Raw genomic sequence first — 15,346 nt, forward strand, 5'->3', positions numbered from 1 at the left:
ATCCCATGGGGTCACAAAGAGTCAGAGTGACTGACTGAGCGACTAACCCTATCCCTAAATAACACTATTGAGATACTATATTTATCGTTTCTAGTTTGTCTTTAAGGTACTCATCAGTTTCTGGCCCCTGAAGGAGAAGGCATTAACCCTTTGTTGCCTTTTCCAGAAGCCTGGTTCAAGTCCTCTTCTGCCCTTTCTTTTGCTTGTTCTCTAGAATAAATTGCCAGCTTACAACCTGACTGCCTGGGCTTCTAAACTCTTCCCCTGTGCCCAGTATCAAAGATGTTCCTGGAGTTGACCATTCCTTACAACAGCCAAAGGCATTCTTTTCACCTTCCACTTTATTCATCACCCCACCCTTATTTCCTCTGCCTCTTTCCTCTGAAGCATTTGCTTCAGTGAGCAAATGGTACTACCAAAAGCGGTAGTTGACAGAGTTCGCTGTCTGGGCAGCGAGGCTGAAGCAGGAGTAGTCTGACTGGAGAACTGTTCTCTTCACCGTGCCAGTGCTCAGCAGCATGCCCCACACCATGTGGTTGTCCTCTGTGCTCCAAAACAAAAGAGCTTTGACTTTCAGTTCTGCCAGTCCTCCTGCAGAGAGCTGCACCCACTCTCTGCTGAGGGGGGGATAAGGGGCAGGTGAACCAATACAATATTGTAAAGTAAAAATAATAATAATAATAATAATAATAATAAAGTGCTTTCCTTAAATAACATTATAGAAGGAACTTGCCTGAGTTTTGTTGCTATTAGAAGTACCTTGTTATCGTGTCTTTTACTGATGGACAAATCCATTAATTGATTATCTGGAGCTGCTGCTGCTAAGTTGTTTCAGTCGTGTCTGACTCCGTGCGACCCCATAGATGGCAGCCCACCAGGCTCCCCCGTCCCTGGGATTCTCCAGGCAAGAACACTGGAGTGGGTTGCCATTTCCTTCTCCAATGCATGAAAGTGAAAAGTGAAAGTGAAGTCGCTCAGTCGTGTCCGACTCTTAGCGACCCCATGGACTGCAGCCTACCAGGCTCCTCTGTCCATGGGATTTTGCAGGCAAGAGTACTGGAGTGGGGTGCCATTGCCTTCTCCATATCTGGAGCTAGCTAAGAAGTTTTCCAGCCGCACATGCCACAAGCTCAGCACTTACAGGGCCTGGCTCCCAGACATGGAGATCTCTTATCAGATCTCTAAAGGCTCTTTCTCAAGCTGCCCATCTATCTGAAAGCATTCTTATTGTAATTAGAGAGCATCATGGAGTTTCCATGATCTATAGTGAACTTTGTAGGAGTAAGAAATAAGGTTTTATCATTTTAACCCAATGAGATTTCTAGGTTGTTTATTTATTGCAACAGTGATGTAGCCCAAAGTTAATAATACAACACAGATGGGGTTTTGATCCTGAACCCAAGTTCTAGTATTGACCACTTGATTCTCCATCTCACTGATTATGGTAGAAATTGCAGCTCCTTGAATAGCTAAGGCTACTCTAAAATCGTGTGCTCTAGGTCTTCTAATAGTTTTGTAAGTACCTAATATTCTGTGAAACCCCATTCTTTGAAAATACACAAAAGAAAGCTTTGTGGAAAGTGACTGGATTGTTATCTATCACAGCAAGGAAAAGGTAAGCCAACATAGCACATAATCGACACTTAATATTTTGGAAGAGAGAATGAATACATGAATGAATGAACATGTATTAAGCATATGCTATATGCCAGACACTGCTTGTCATTTTATATCTATTATTTCATTGAATCCTCCCAATGACCCTATGAGCCCTTATCCTTATTTGACAAATAAGGAAACTAAAGCTGAGTAAAATAAGGGACTGCTTAACTCTGAATTACACAGAAAAGACTCAAAGCCAGATCTGACTCTAAAATCTATGCTTCTTTTGCCATTCTGGGCAGCCCCTCTCAGGGAGCTCTGGTTCCTGCAATAGCCAGGCCTTCACTTAGATCTCATGTCTCCTAGAAGGCAATGTGCACCAGAAAGGGAAGTCACTCAGTCGTGTCTGACTCTTTGCGACCCCGTGGACTGTAGCCTACCAGGCTCCTCTGTCCATGGGATTCTCCAGGCAGGAATACTGGAGTGGGTTGCCAATTCCTTAATGTGCACCAGAGGTAGTAGTTAAAGGCTCCAGGCTTACCCCTGCCAGCCTCCTAGTCCTTTCTCTTCTATGTACTTCCATTCACTGTGGCACCTTGTCCAGAGAGAAGGAAGTTGCTAGTACTAGGGATTTTATAACTTATTCCACAGATTCGTTTTTTCTTAATGACTGTGGGATGTGAGGGGAAACATTTGCACAAAAGCATGGCTTGTGGTGGCAAAAAATCAATTATATATGCTTCTTTAAATGATGGAGATTTAAGGAACATCATTCCCAACATAGCTAATATTTCATTGCCTGTTCTCTATGTGCCAAGTATTGTTCTAAGCACTTTTGTGTATTGACTGACTTAATCTTCACAACAAACTTATGAAATAGATACCATTAGTCTCCTACATGTTTTTTAGATGAAGAAAGTGAGGCACAGGGATATAAAGTAAGTTGCAGAAGATCGTAAGTAGCCAGAACCCAGATTGTCTGGCTCACTGTGCCCACTGCATCACCCCCAGGAACTCCTCAAGAAGATCCTATTCCAGACCCTCAGAGAGCACAGAGTTCTACCCAGAAGGAAGTACCTTTAAGGTTTTATAAGGGAAAGTAGTACTAAGGGCAAGTAGATGTGTAATATTTTGAATCTAAAATGTAAAAAAAAAAAGACATCCTAATTTCAGCCAAGTTAAACTAGAGTATCTCTATAATCGACATACTCTTTTGTTAAAAAAAAATGTCAGGATACACATAGAAGCAGGTGAGTGGAATTATCGAGTGTTGGTTAAATCCAATAACTGATTCAAGTACAGGTATAGTTTGCTTTATGGACTCTATGCATTTCTTCTCAGTAGTCTGGAGAAGGAATCTGCTTTTCATATCAAAGTTTGTTATCAAAGTCAGATTATGATCTTATAGGTCTCCAATAACCTCTGCCCTATTAATGGAGTGAATGAGGAAAGGAGCCTAGAACATAGTGCCTGATATGATACACTAAAATATAGTACAGGGCCATGTCTGCTAGGGAACTGAGTCACATCCACTTTCAAATTTTTTCTCCAGTTTTATTGATATATAATTGATGTATAGCTGCATCCTTTAAAAAATAAAACTTCTGTGCTTGCTTTCAGTATTTCATAACTCTGAAGCCACACACATGCCCTAAATATTTTTCTTATATAATTCTTTTAGGAATTCCCTAAGTTCATACATTCATATTCCCTCTAGAACATTCTCTCTTCTCTGCTAACATATAATCCAGCCAGAAAATTCCTTACATGCAGGGTTTTATATGATGTCAAGTTGTCCCTTTGGCAGTATAATATAGTGGCTAAAAGCACAGATTCTGGAGTTAGGTCACCTGGGTCTAAATTTTGAATTTGCCATTTACTGTCTGATGACCCCGGGAAAGTCAGTTTACCTCTTAGTGCCTCATGTTCCTTATCTGTAAAATGGTTGTCATGAACATGACATTTTATATCTATATTTACACACACACACACACACACATGTTTTAGGACAGCTCCTGGGCATAGTAAACACTATGTGAATATTAGCTAGTAGTAGTCTTTTATCCCTGCTGTTAGCTTAAAAATCTACACATAAAATGAATACCTAGGATGAGGAATATTGGCATGCCTAAATTTCTTTTGTATGATGAATTAGGAGACAACATAGTGTGAATCAGTAAATAGCTGTGGAGCCTTTTACCCATTATTTTTGACCTTTATCTAAGAGCTGCAAATAGCTGCAAAAATGACTAATGCATTTCTCCTATTTTTCCTTTCAAACTGCTAGAGGTTAGTGAAAGGGCAGTGACACAGACAGGTGTGGCTGGGAGGCAGCAAGAACATAGTGGGTATGGGTCTCCCCCTTACATAAACCATAGATGGAATTATTTGCCTTTCCATTACTGAACCCTAACATTGAAGCGTTTCTTTTCATTTCTTTCCTCACATCAGACCAGAAGCTTTGATGGCAGAAGAGTCCAAACCCAAACCAGCATGGAGCCAGAGCTACTTCTTTCCTGAGGAGCAGTTCTCTTTCCTGGGCTGGGGCTCGGAGAAGCAGCACCTCAACACTGCAGGCTTCAGTGAACCCAAGACAACAGGGTTTGCTATTACACTTGTCAAGTCCATAGGCACCGCTTGTTCTGTTCCCATTTCATTCTGCAACCATGGAAGAGGCTGGGGCCATTGGGGATATACCAGAAGTGAAGAGATGTTATCTTTTCTCAGGCCAAAGACCTGCGCCACATCAGGCAGTCTCAGAAGAGCTCACGAGAGATGTTGTACACCATGACAAGTATCTGGCAGGGGTGCTAAACCCAGCCTCCAACATGGTGACAATTGCTGAGGTCCTGGGTGACCTCTTTGCTGTGGGAGAGCTGCGGTGTGTGTGTGTGGGGGGGGTTATTTTCAGCAGGAGTGGCACCACCAAGAAAGAAGAAATGATGAGGGTGTCCAGGAAAGCCATGGGATTCCTTTGTAAGCCAGCAGACTAGATAGACCTGGGGTGGGCTGGCATCCAGGATGGGTAGGAGGGAGGCCAACAGTCTTAAAGGATGAATAGCTAAGGTCTCAGACATGTTCTTACCATGTAGCCCCTTCCTGGGGATCCATATATTGAGACCATGAACCAAGGAGAATCATTGATGATCAGAAACCCAGAACTTGAGGAGACTATTTTTTTCTGGATTTTAGTAGGGTATTAATGATGAAACCCATTGATCTCTAAAGTGAAGTCTCACTAGCTGTGGAAGTCAGGGATGTAGAAATAGCCTTCTCATTTCTTCAAGTTGACCTTAACTTGGTTTCTGGAAAGAGCCTTCATATGGCCTGTTTATGTTTGAACAGGCCCTCCTAGTCCATTATTTCCTTATTTTACAACTCCTTGGTGAACCTGGGTCCCATTTTACAAATGGAGAAATAAAGAAGCAGGAAGGTCAGCAGATTCTCAACAGAGGTACTCAAATGTTCATTTTTTTGTTTCCACAGACAAGATTTTCAGCACTTCTCACCTCCTCAGGGGCCCCCAGGGATCCCTACCTCTTACTCAGCTTATTACAATATTTCTGTGGCCAAAGCAGAGCTGTTGAACAAGTTGAAAGACCAGCCTGAGATGTTAGAGATTGGCCTAGGAGAGGAGGAAATTGACCACGAACTGGCTCAAAAAAAGGTGACGTTTTTGGCATGCCTTAGAAGTTTTCAGCATTTGCTTAAGTGTGGCCAGAGGTTGACCTGCCTTCTACCTTCTCCAGAATATCTTGGTGCATTCCTGTATCTTCAGTATAGAAATCAAATAGCCTCTCTGGGTTTCTCACAAAGGCAGCTCCAGTCTCTCTTTGATCTAGTCAATAGCAGTAATAATAATATAGTAACCATCATCATCATCATCACCACAGTGTTGCTCGAATCCTAAAAACAACTCTACAAGGTAGGCGTTACTGTGTTCTTTTCACCAGTTGAGAGGACCAGTTCTACCCAAGGTTACAGACTAAGGGTAAATCCAGGACTTGAAGTCAGTGCTCTCTGACTTTCTACTCTGAAATAAGCAAGCCTTGTTAAATAACTTGTTATCCAAGGCACATCCGAATTTTTCCTAGTGAGCTCTAACCAGTGGCAGCAATTGATTGTATTCTCTGTAACTTTCTAGAGGAGAGAACAGACTGACCAAGAAAGAAAAGAAAAAAAAATTATAGGCCAGTCAACTTTAATATTTATTTGCAAGTATAATCAATTATCTCTTAAAAATACTAGACTAGATAAATGGAGATGATGTTGTTGTTCTGAAGCCTCCCCTTTCTTCCTCTAAGTACCCCTAGCGTGGGTTTCTAATCAAATTCCTGGAATCACTTTGCCCTCCCTGCACTTACCCCTTTTATTTCATAAGCAAACAGGGTTTCCATGGCAACCTCAAAGGCCCAATTTACTACTTGGTAGACATCTGAGCTCAATGTAAATTGCTCTTCTGCCCATATTTATTATTAAGGACACGACCTGTACAAAAGCTCAAGGCCATTTGCGAGAGACCCCCACCACTTTCCAATCTGAAGCAAAGGGTCAGGGGAAGAATAGAAGGCATGGTAGAATCAAAGTTTTATTGATTCAGATGCCTGCTTCCTTGGATTCCATGTTTCCTGAGCATGACAGGGCTCCTCCTGGCTTAGCCAGGACCTTTTTATTAGGAGCAAACCTAATAAATGTCTGATGAGGAGAAGGGAGAAATGATCAGAAATGGCAAAGCACAGAACAGCAGATAGTGAACTGAAGTGATTGTGGGTGGGCTAGGACAGTTTTTTGTCTCTGAAGAACATAGGTGAGGAAGGTCACCAATCTGCAGTATCCCAGAACAGTCACTCAGCTCGAGCTGGTCTGTGATGACTCCACAGCTCTATCCACTACACTTTCCCTAGAGTTGAAGTTCAGGTTGCAAAGCCTGAGTGCTGAGAAACAAAGAGCTGTGTCCACTTTCATCCCTCCAGGTCTATGGAACCTAAGAGCTGGGGTTAGGTAGGTGATTTTCCAAGTTGATCATTTGGCCCCCAGCCTTCCCTTGTCCTTGGCATTGAGTTTGTTTGGGGAAAGCAGAGGGTGTGGATATAACTGAGAGCCTCTTGGCATCTAATTGTGTTGCCTGATTCATATCATTGATCCTTAATTCCCAGTGGGTTTTGGAATTTTCCCTAAATGTCTACCTGTTACATTTTACATTAAGGTAATGGTGATCTCCTGACTTTTGACTGCTTCTGAAATATGACAACTGGCCCAGACCCAGAGCAGGCTCTCTTGTCCTTTGTCACTTTGGACATCTCTAAATAAATGACTAGAAAGGAATATGCTCTAGATAACTACAGGCCTATGGTCTGAGAGCTCCTAGCCAGGAAGAGTACACTGAAGCATATTTCCTATATACAAGACAATATTCTAAGCATGTAGCATGTATTAATTATGTTATATATTTCATTCACATAACAACACTATGAGTTAGTAATACTGTTACTCCATCTTTTAGATGGTAAAATTGAGGCACATAGAAGTTGAGTAATTTGCTCAAGTTCACACCACTATTTTGTGTCAGAGCTGGAGTTGAAACCCATGTAGTCTGGCATCAGAGTCCTTGCCATTAACTATAATGTGATACTGACCACAAAGGCTGAGGGCAACCTGGGACAGGTCTATTCTTGCAGTGTCCTTGCAGCTAGACAGGTATCCCTTAGCTCAGAGTGCCTGGTGATTGTGGTGGCAGTTGTAGCAGCAGTAGCAGTAGTAGTAGTAGTAACAGCATCAATAAATATGTATCGAGCACTTAATGTACCAGGCACGATACTAAGTATTTTACTTCTATGATCTCATCTAACCCTTACAACAGTGGAGGGTTGGGGGCAGGAGACATACTTCTCCAATTTATAGATGAGAAAACGTAAGTCGTAGTAGGATTGGCTCTCTTGTCCAAGGTCACGCAGTTTGGAGGAGGTGGAATTGAAAACCAGATATCTCTTAACTCCAGAACACCACTCTACCATACTACCTTCCCATAAGTGCAGTTCCACAACTGGTTACACCTATGTGAAGTGAAGTCACTCAATCGTGTCCGACTCTTTGTGACCCGGTGGACTGTAGCCCACTCAGGCTCCTCTGTCCATGGGATTCTCCAGGCAAGAATACTGCAGTGGGTTGCCATTTCCTTCTCCAGGGGATCTTCCCAACCCAGGGATCGAACCTGGGTCTCCTGCATTGCAGGCAGACGCTTTATCCTGTGAGCCACCAGGGAAGACAAATCAGAAGACACATATAGTGCTTCCCTTGAGAAACTTAGCCAGTAGTAGGAGAGGGATCAGATGCACACACAGGAAACAGAAAGTCAACAACTTCAAATTACACTCTCAAGTGCTCTCATTTCCAAAGACTGAAGAGTTTAGAAAAGAAAAAGATAATTGAGAGAGGAGTTATGGGGACAGGAGCTTCCAGTAGGGAGAGTGGGTCAAAGCTGGGCTCTAAAGAAAGAATGGGAATAGCCAAAGTAAAGGAAGAGATAAAGAGTTGGCAGAATTTCATAAGCAAATCAGGAACATAAGAGTGATTGTTGTGAACACAGTGTGAGGAGCTAATCCTCAGAGGTTCTGAGGAGTGAGATTAGAATGATAGGGTGAGGCCAGGCTGAATAATAATAGCAGCTGCTTTTATTGAGTACTCAGTCTGTGCTAAACCTTTGGCATGCATTATCTCACTGAACCCTTATTACCATTCAGTGAAATAGGTACTGCAGTTACCCCCATACTACAGATAAAATAAACCTCCATGAAGTAATTCACCTAAGGACTTCCCTGGCAGCCCAGTGGTTAGGACTCCATGCTTCCATTTCAGGGGGCACAAGTTTGATCCTTGGTCAAGGAACTAAGCTCCTGCATGCTGTGTGGTATAGCCAAAAAGAGAGAGAGAAAGAAAGGAAGGAAGAAAGAAATGCATCTAAGGTCACATAGCTAGGAAGTGGCAGAGCTAGCAGTCAAACTTAGTCATTATAACTCCAGTCTTAACCAAAAGGCCTCAGAAGTCAAGCTGAGTGGGGGAGGATCTAGCACAGTGCCATCAACATCAGAGCTACTAAAATGGAGTGAAGGAGAATTAAGGAAGCACAGGGAAATACTTGATGGCAGTGCTTTTCCAACCTATGCTCTCCCAGACATTCCTTTTTATATTTAATAAACAGCAAGTATTTAGTGAACTACACTTGGCAGATGAGAATTAACCAGTGGGTACCACTCATCTAACACCAAGAAGTTTGGTGGTGACAGAGATTCCTAGCAGATCTGAAGGGATGGAGGAAAGGCACCCATCCAGAAAACTGAAATTGCTCATGACTCTCAGGTTTCCTTCATTTCCAGTGACGAGGGTAGAGCCCACCATCTGTGACTTGAATCTCAAAACAGATGTTCCAGGCACAGATCTGTTTCTGTCAGTCCCCATTCTCATCCTTTGCTTTATTTCTCCTAGGTACAGCTTATTGAAAGCATTGGCAGAAAACTTTCTGTCCTGCGGGAGGCCCAGCGAGGACTGCTGGAAGACATCGCTGCCAATTCTGCCCTTGGGGAGGAGGTGGAGGCCAACCTAAAAGCCCTCTGCAAATCCAATGAGTTTGAAAAATACCGTTTATTTATCGGGGACCTGGACAAAGTAGTCAACCTGTTGCTGTCGCTCTCTGGTCGGCTGGCACGAGTGGAGAATGCTCTCAACAGCATTGATTCAGAAGCCAACCAGGAGAAGGTAGGGTTGAGGTCTCCAGGGTATGGATGAAAGGAAGTGCCATCTGCTTCTTCCCAGGACTCCTCCTTTCAGATCTGGCTAGTCTGGGAAGCAGTAGACCATAGTGTGAAGAATATAGGCACTGGCTTTTAAGTGGAAATTCTGGCTGTGTGATTGTGGGCAAAGTTACCTAACCTCATCTTGTCTCCATCTCTTCAAAAGTAGGATGACCCTACTACCTACCTCATGAGGTTGTGAGACTTAAATTAGGTAATCTATGTTAATAATTTAAAACAGAGCCTAGAACAAGGTAAATACTGAATCAGTGCTAGCTGCCAGTGATAGTAATAATAGTATCAAGTAGTTGAGATTAGGAGGCTGTCCATTTCATAGGTTGGAGCATTCTGTGTACATTCCTAAACCCAAACTGCATTACCTCTTCCTGTCCACGTGGTTTTTAGATCCAAATTTGAATGCACAGTAAAAGGCACATAGGCTTTTGCATACACACATGGATACATCCTGTCACACTCACAAACTATGTTGAAAACCATCATCACAGTGATGGTTTTTCACCAGATAGAACATGTGCCAGCTGACTTTGTCAGAGCCTTTCTCCACCCCAACCCCAATGGTGGTCCACAGAGTAAAAACAGTTTATAGAGATGAAAAGCAGAGATCACACATCCCCCTGTCCAGAACTGCTGTTGTGTTTATTTTCTCCTTGCTACAGAAAGGGAAGGCTTTTGCATGAAGGTGGACTTCAGGGCAGGAAATCTAGACCTGATGACTGAGCAGAGGGGCTAGTGGGTTTGTGGGAGCATCCTTGGTAGAGTACTGCATTGATCAGATAACTGGATTGGGATGGCCCTTATTGGTCTTCTGCTTTCCCAGTTGGTGCTGATAGAGAAGAAGCAGCAGCTGACAGGGCAGTTGGCAGACGCCAAGGAGCTGAAGGAGCATGTGGACCGCCGGGAGAAGTTGGTGTTTGGCATGGTCTCCCGCTACCTGCCTCAGGACCAGCTCCAAGATTACCAGCACTTTGTGAAGATGAAATCTGCTCTCATCATTGAACAGCGAGAGCTGGAAGAGAAGATCAAGCTCGGGGAAGAACAGCTCAAATGTCTCAGGGAGAGCCTGCTCCTGGGGCCCAGTAATTTCTAATTTCTACCAGCAGACTGCCTACACCATCCCTGCCCCACCACAGAGGGAAGTGCTTTCAGTCCTTGTTAGCAGTTTATTAGCAAAGTAGATAGCAGTTAGTTAGCAGTTTGTTCCATATTCTCTCATTGCCCCTTAACCTAGTGGTGTTCCCAACCAGCTAAGAAGGCCTGGGGAGGCCCCAAGCTTCTACCTGAGAGAGAGCAGAAGCAAGAAGTAGGAGCTAAAGCAAAGTGTGATCATACAACCACACTCTTCTTCTCAGGTTGCACTGCCAAATACTCACCCCACAACAGAACCAACAAAGTGCCTTCATTCTTCTTTGTACTAGGATACCAGGAGCATCCTGCACTCACCACCCACCCAGACTTTGAAGGCTCAGAGAGCAGTTGCCCATGCAGCTCCACTCTGTCCCAAGGCTTGTGGCCCAGACATTTCCCAGGGAGATCTGACTGTCTTGAGGACTTTATCTACTACCAGCTTTAGGGTTTCACTGCAGCTTTGCAGTAGGAAGCACAGACGTATAGATGACATTTAATAGAACGTGAGCAATAGTTGAGAATCCCCAGGTACCCTGCTAGAAGGACTATGCTTAAACAAGCTGGCTCCACTCCCACCTTCTGCAGCATCTAACTGAGGGGTAGGAGGCCTATTTTTAGCCCTGGCTAGTGTGGCCCTCCCCTTGTACTAAGGCTTTGACTTACCACTTCAGGTTTCATCTTGCCTTTTCATTACTGGGGGTTCCAAGTGCCTATCCTAAAGGCTTCACACTATGGGGAATAGCTCTACTAAAGCTATCTTCTCGATACATGTTTTATTATTGGGGGAGAGGGGATTGTTATATTTTAAATGGCCTTTCAATTTTATTTATTTTTATGTCATTATTTTTTTTCTTTTTTAAACTAATAAGGTAAGAGGGGAGTTGGAGAGGGGGAAGTTAGCTGAGAAAGAAAGTATTTTCTGCAGATCAGCCTGAATCCACCATCACTAGGTAAGTGGGCACCAAGGCCTTGAATTCTTCCCACCATAGCTGACAAGAGTCTGAGGGAGGAGTTCTCACTTCTAACTCAGAGCTGTGGCCTGGTCCTATATTTCCCTTGAAGTCTGGATGACCATGAGCTTAGAGTTCCCCAATAGGCTTCAATTTTTTCTTGCTTTTTCTTGAAACCAAAGAAAGGGACAAAGTTTCACTCATTTCTCTGCCATTTCCAAGCTGAGGAAGGCGTAGAGGTGAGCTCAGGAAGAGCTCCTCTATTGTTTTCTTAGCCTGTGGCCTGGCTCAAGGAAGCGAAGTTCGTTGATAGCTGGAAGCTCCAGCCAGGGCCAAACCCTCAGAACAAGTTATAATCAAGGATCTTAGGCACAAAAATAATGAATGCTGCTCCTATGGTGAAGGTCGTATCACCAGTAGCCAGTTTCTGTCCTGGAAATGCCCCCAGGTGAGTGATGGCAGGAAAGGAATTGTGGCCAAACTCTGCCCTGTTATCCAACTCAGTTACCTGTTCCTCATTAACTGGGGCCCATGCTTGATATTGTACAATGCTGCTCAGACAGCCCAGGTGTCGCTTCTAGTTACTGCTGAGTTCCTCTGGGTCCTTGGAGGTTAACTGTAGCAGCAGAGGTGCCTCATTCAACCAAAGAATTTGCCAAGGAACTCTGCTGCTGCTACAAATACTGGTTGCTAGCTTCTGTTTCCTCTTCATTGTATTTGGAAACAATGGAAGAATCCTTGCCAGCAAGGTGTCCTGGGGGAGGGGGGGACCTGAAGTACACTGTTGCTGTCAGAACCACTGTTAAAATATCAACCTGCCATTCTCCCATCAAGTGGAGGATTATACTTTATTCAGGATGGCTGATGGCTTATGAAAAGGCTTGGTTTATCTAAGCCAAGGTTGAGGAATATGGGGGAGTACTTTAAGTAGAGGCTGTGATGGCCATCTTTTTTCTTTTTAACAGGCTCTTAGACAAAGAGTGAGCAGGTTGAGATGTCCTACAACTGGGGCAATGAAGCCAATGTAGCCCATTATTCTAAGTTGTTTTTTTTGTTTGTTTGTTTGTTTGTTTGTTTGTTTTTTTTAGCCAGAGCAACTTTTTGGGAATAGAGCCCAGGGAAGAGTGGCCACTAACATGGACACCATGACGATGGTCTGGGCTTTCGTAGTCAGCTTTAGAATGCTGTGTGCTGTGCCTAGTCGTGTCTGACTCTTTGCGACCCCATGGACTGTAGCCCACCAGGCTCCTCTGTCCCTGGGATTTCCCAGGCAAGAATACTGGAGTAGGTTGCCATTTCCTTCTCCACAGCATTAGAATGATTGTACCTTAAATGTACCTAAAGTATATCAGACTAAAGTGGTGTTGGAGAAGACTCTTGAGAGTCCCTTAGACTTTAAGGAGATCCAACCAGTCCATCCTAAAGGAAATCAGTCCTGAATATTCATTGGAAGGGCTGATGCTGAAGCTGAAACTCCAATATTTTGGCCACCTGATGTGAAGAACTAACTCATTTGAAAAGACCCTGATGCTGGGAAAGATTGAAGGCAGGAGGAGAAGGGGACAGAGGATGAGATGGTTGGATGGCATCACCGACTCAATGGACATGAGTTTGAGTAAACTCTGGGAGTTGGTGATGGACAGGGAGGCCTGGCGTGCTGCAGTCCATGGGTCACAAAGAGTCGGACACGACTGAGTGACTGAACTGAACTGAAAAAGTACCATTGACTCTGGTTGTTTGTGTCCCTTATCCCACCTCCAATTATTCTAAAATTGGAATCAGAGCAGAAGAATGCTTTCTTCACACAGAGAGTCAATTTCCAAAGCACTTAATAAAAGAATCCCCAAACCGTATTGAACAGTGAAGCTTGGCAGACAAAGGTAAACTACCAGACAGGCACAGATGCCCCACACTGCTGAGATGTGGCAGGCTCATTGTGGTGATAGCACTACAAAGTTGCCAGTATTTATTGAGATGCAATGTCTCTTGCCTGTTCTCATTTCTTGGGCTCAGGCCTCGACCTGCCAGGAAGTAGCAGTTTGGAAGGCAGGGACTTCTCTAAAGACAGAGTTATTGGTCTTGATTTCTGCCTTCTCCTTTCAAATACCCATATGGGCCACAGTGGATAATGGGTAAGTACAGTGGTTGAAATATAGAGAGGAATCAATGTAAGGAGCTCTGGGTAATTGAGTCTCCTTGAGTCCTACCAGCTGCAGACTCAGCCAGGGTGGAGCAGTAAATACTCAAGGGGAACCCAAGAGAAAGGACAGAGACACTGAAAATAAAGCCCCAGAAAGGGAGAGAAAGAGACTGGAAGCTGAGGAACAGAGAGGGCGAAAAGATGAAAAGCCACTTTCAAGAGCCAGATTCAGATTCTGTTCTCCATTTCACCTGATGTGCCAAAAAGCTGCCAAGGGGCACCAGAGCCTCAGCCTTAACCCCAGTCTCCTGAAAGGTGCTCTTCTGCCAGTAGCAGGCCCCAAATGGAGGAAGCTAGGCACACTTCTGGACTACTTCCTCCTGTCTAGGGCTTGGTGTCTCCCACCGTTTTTGCCAAAGGAGTTGTCTATGCCGGTAATATTTCTGTAACAGCGTATTATATTCTTTGCAGATTAGTAGGTCTTTAGAGGGGGGTGGGGCAGGGGCAATTTCTGTAGAAAAAGAACAAGTGTTTGTTGTACAACTGTTGGGGGGGGCATCTATCCCACGTGAAGCTATTATTTTTCTGAATCTTATTGTTTCTGCATTTGTGTCCTCCACCAATCCCTTCTTGGCTGACATTGATAATGCCTGCCAGATTGTCATCAAGGGTCATGCTTCAATAAAAGGTGCTAAGGACAAAAAAATAATTCTCATGTGTTTTGACTAAGGTGATGGAAATTCCCTAGTATTCTGCTGAAAAGTTTGGAAAGGAATTTGGTCACCTATCCATAGTCCTTCATAGATAACCATATGATCAGAGCCTTACCCACAGTCCTAAACCCTTACCCTGGCCCCTCAGGGATAGCACTGATACTTCATCATTTGTTATCCCCAGTACAATAATTAAAAATTCATAAAGAGTCAACAATAGGCATGATCTCAAGTGTAGACTGCAGCAGTATACAGAGTCCAGTTCTGGAGTCAATCCTGATCAGAGATGAGCCAATTTGTAGACCTCCTCCAGTCCTGAATTCTGTCTACTAGTATCATCTGACTTCTACCTGATAATTTGGTCTCATACCTTTACTCTTAGTTGCTGATCAGTTCTCCAAGATAACCTCAAAATTCAGACCCAAATGCACTCCAGGCAGGTCCTGTGACCCTGAAAAGCTTACTTGCACCCCCTCCCATCCGTATATTATTCATATCCCAACTGATCTCATCCTACTCTAGATAGCCAGTGCAGTGGAGTGGAAAGAGCCCAGTTTGGGCATTAGAATAAACTGTGTTCTAATCCTGATTTTGCCACTTCTTCTATGAATCTGGCTTATTTGCTCAGCTTCTGAGTTCATTTTCTTATCTATAAAATGGAAACAGTAATATGTATCTTACAGGACTCCTGTGGCTTAAAAATAAGAAATGATAGCCACTAGCTATCTATTGAGAGGTTGTTAGAAAGGCAGGATGCCAGTTTGCATTCAAAACCCACTGACAATAGTCTACATTTTAACTAGACTCCCAGGAGATTCATGTGCATATTAAAAGATGAGAAGCACTGACTTATCACAAACAGGCTCAGTACATAGTAACTATCATTCTAGTCATTATTTATTCAACTCATTATTTTCTAATCCAGATATATCCTTGCTTTTCTTATACTTCTCACAACTACCTGCCTATATGAATTTAGCAAGGTTGCAGCATACAAGATTAATATAT

At 43.5% G+C, this 15,346-nt stretch overlaps 1 protein-coding gene across 3 annotated transcripts in view; it reads left to right on the plus strand.

The window, feature by feature from the left end:
• Positions 1-14,331, plus strand: part of SHROOM4 (shroom family member 4) — a 261,858-nt gene extending 247,527 nt beyond the window's left edge. For all 3 annotated transcript variants that reach the window (XM_070291693.1, XM_070291695.1, XM_070291694.1), the window contains 4 exons: positions 4,054-4,203; positions 5,089-5,269; positions 9,085-9,354; positions 10,228-14,331. In XM_070291693.1, the coding sequence (XP_070147794.1) occupies positions 4,054-4,203; positions 5,089-5,269; positions 9,085-9,354; positions 10,228-10,497 (871 nt within the window). In that variant the 3' untranslated portion in view covers positions 10,498-14,331. The remainder of the gene's footprint in view (positions 1-4,053; positions 4,204-5,088; positions 5,270-9,084; positions 9,355-10,227) is intronic.
• The last annotated feature ends 1,015 nt before the right edge of the window (positions 14,332-15,346 follow it).

This window comes from Ovis canadensis, chromosome X (genome assembly GCF_042477335.2).
Source record: "Ovis canadensis isolate MfBH-ARS-UI-01 breed Bighorn chromosome X, ARS-UI_OviCan_v2, whole genome shotgun sequence".
In the NCBI taxonomy this organism is placed as follows: Eukaryota; Metazoa; Chordata; class Mammalia; order Artiodactyla; family Bovidae; genus Ovis; species Ovis canadensis.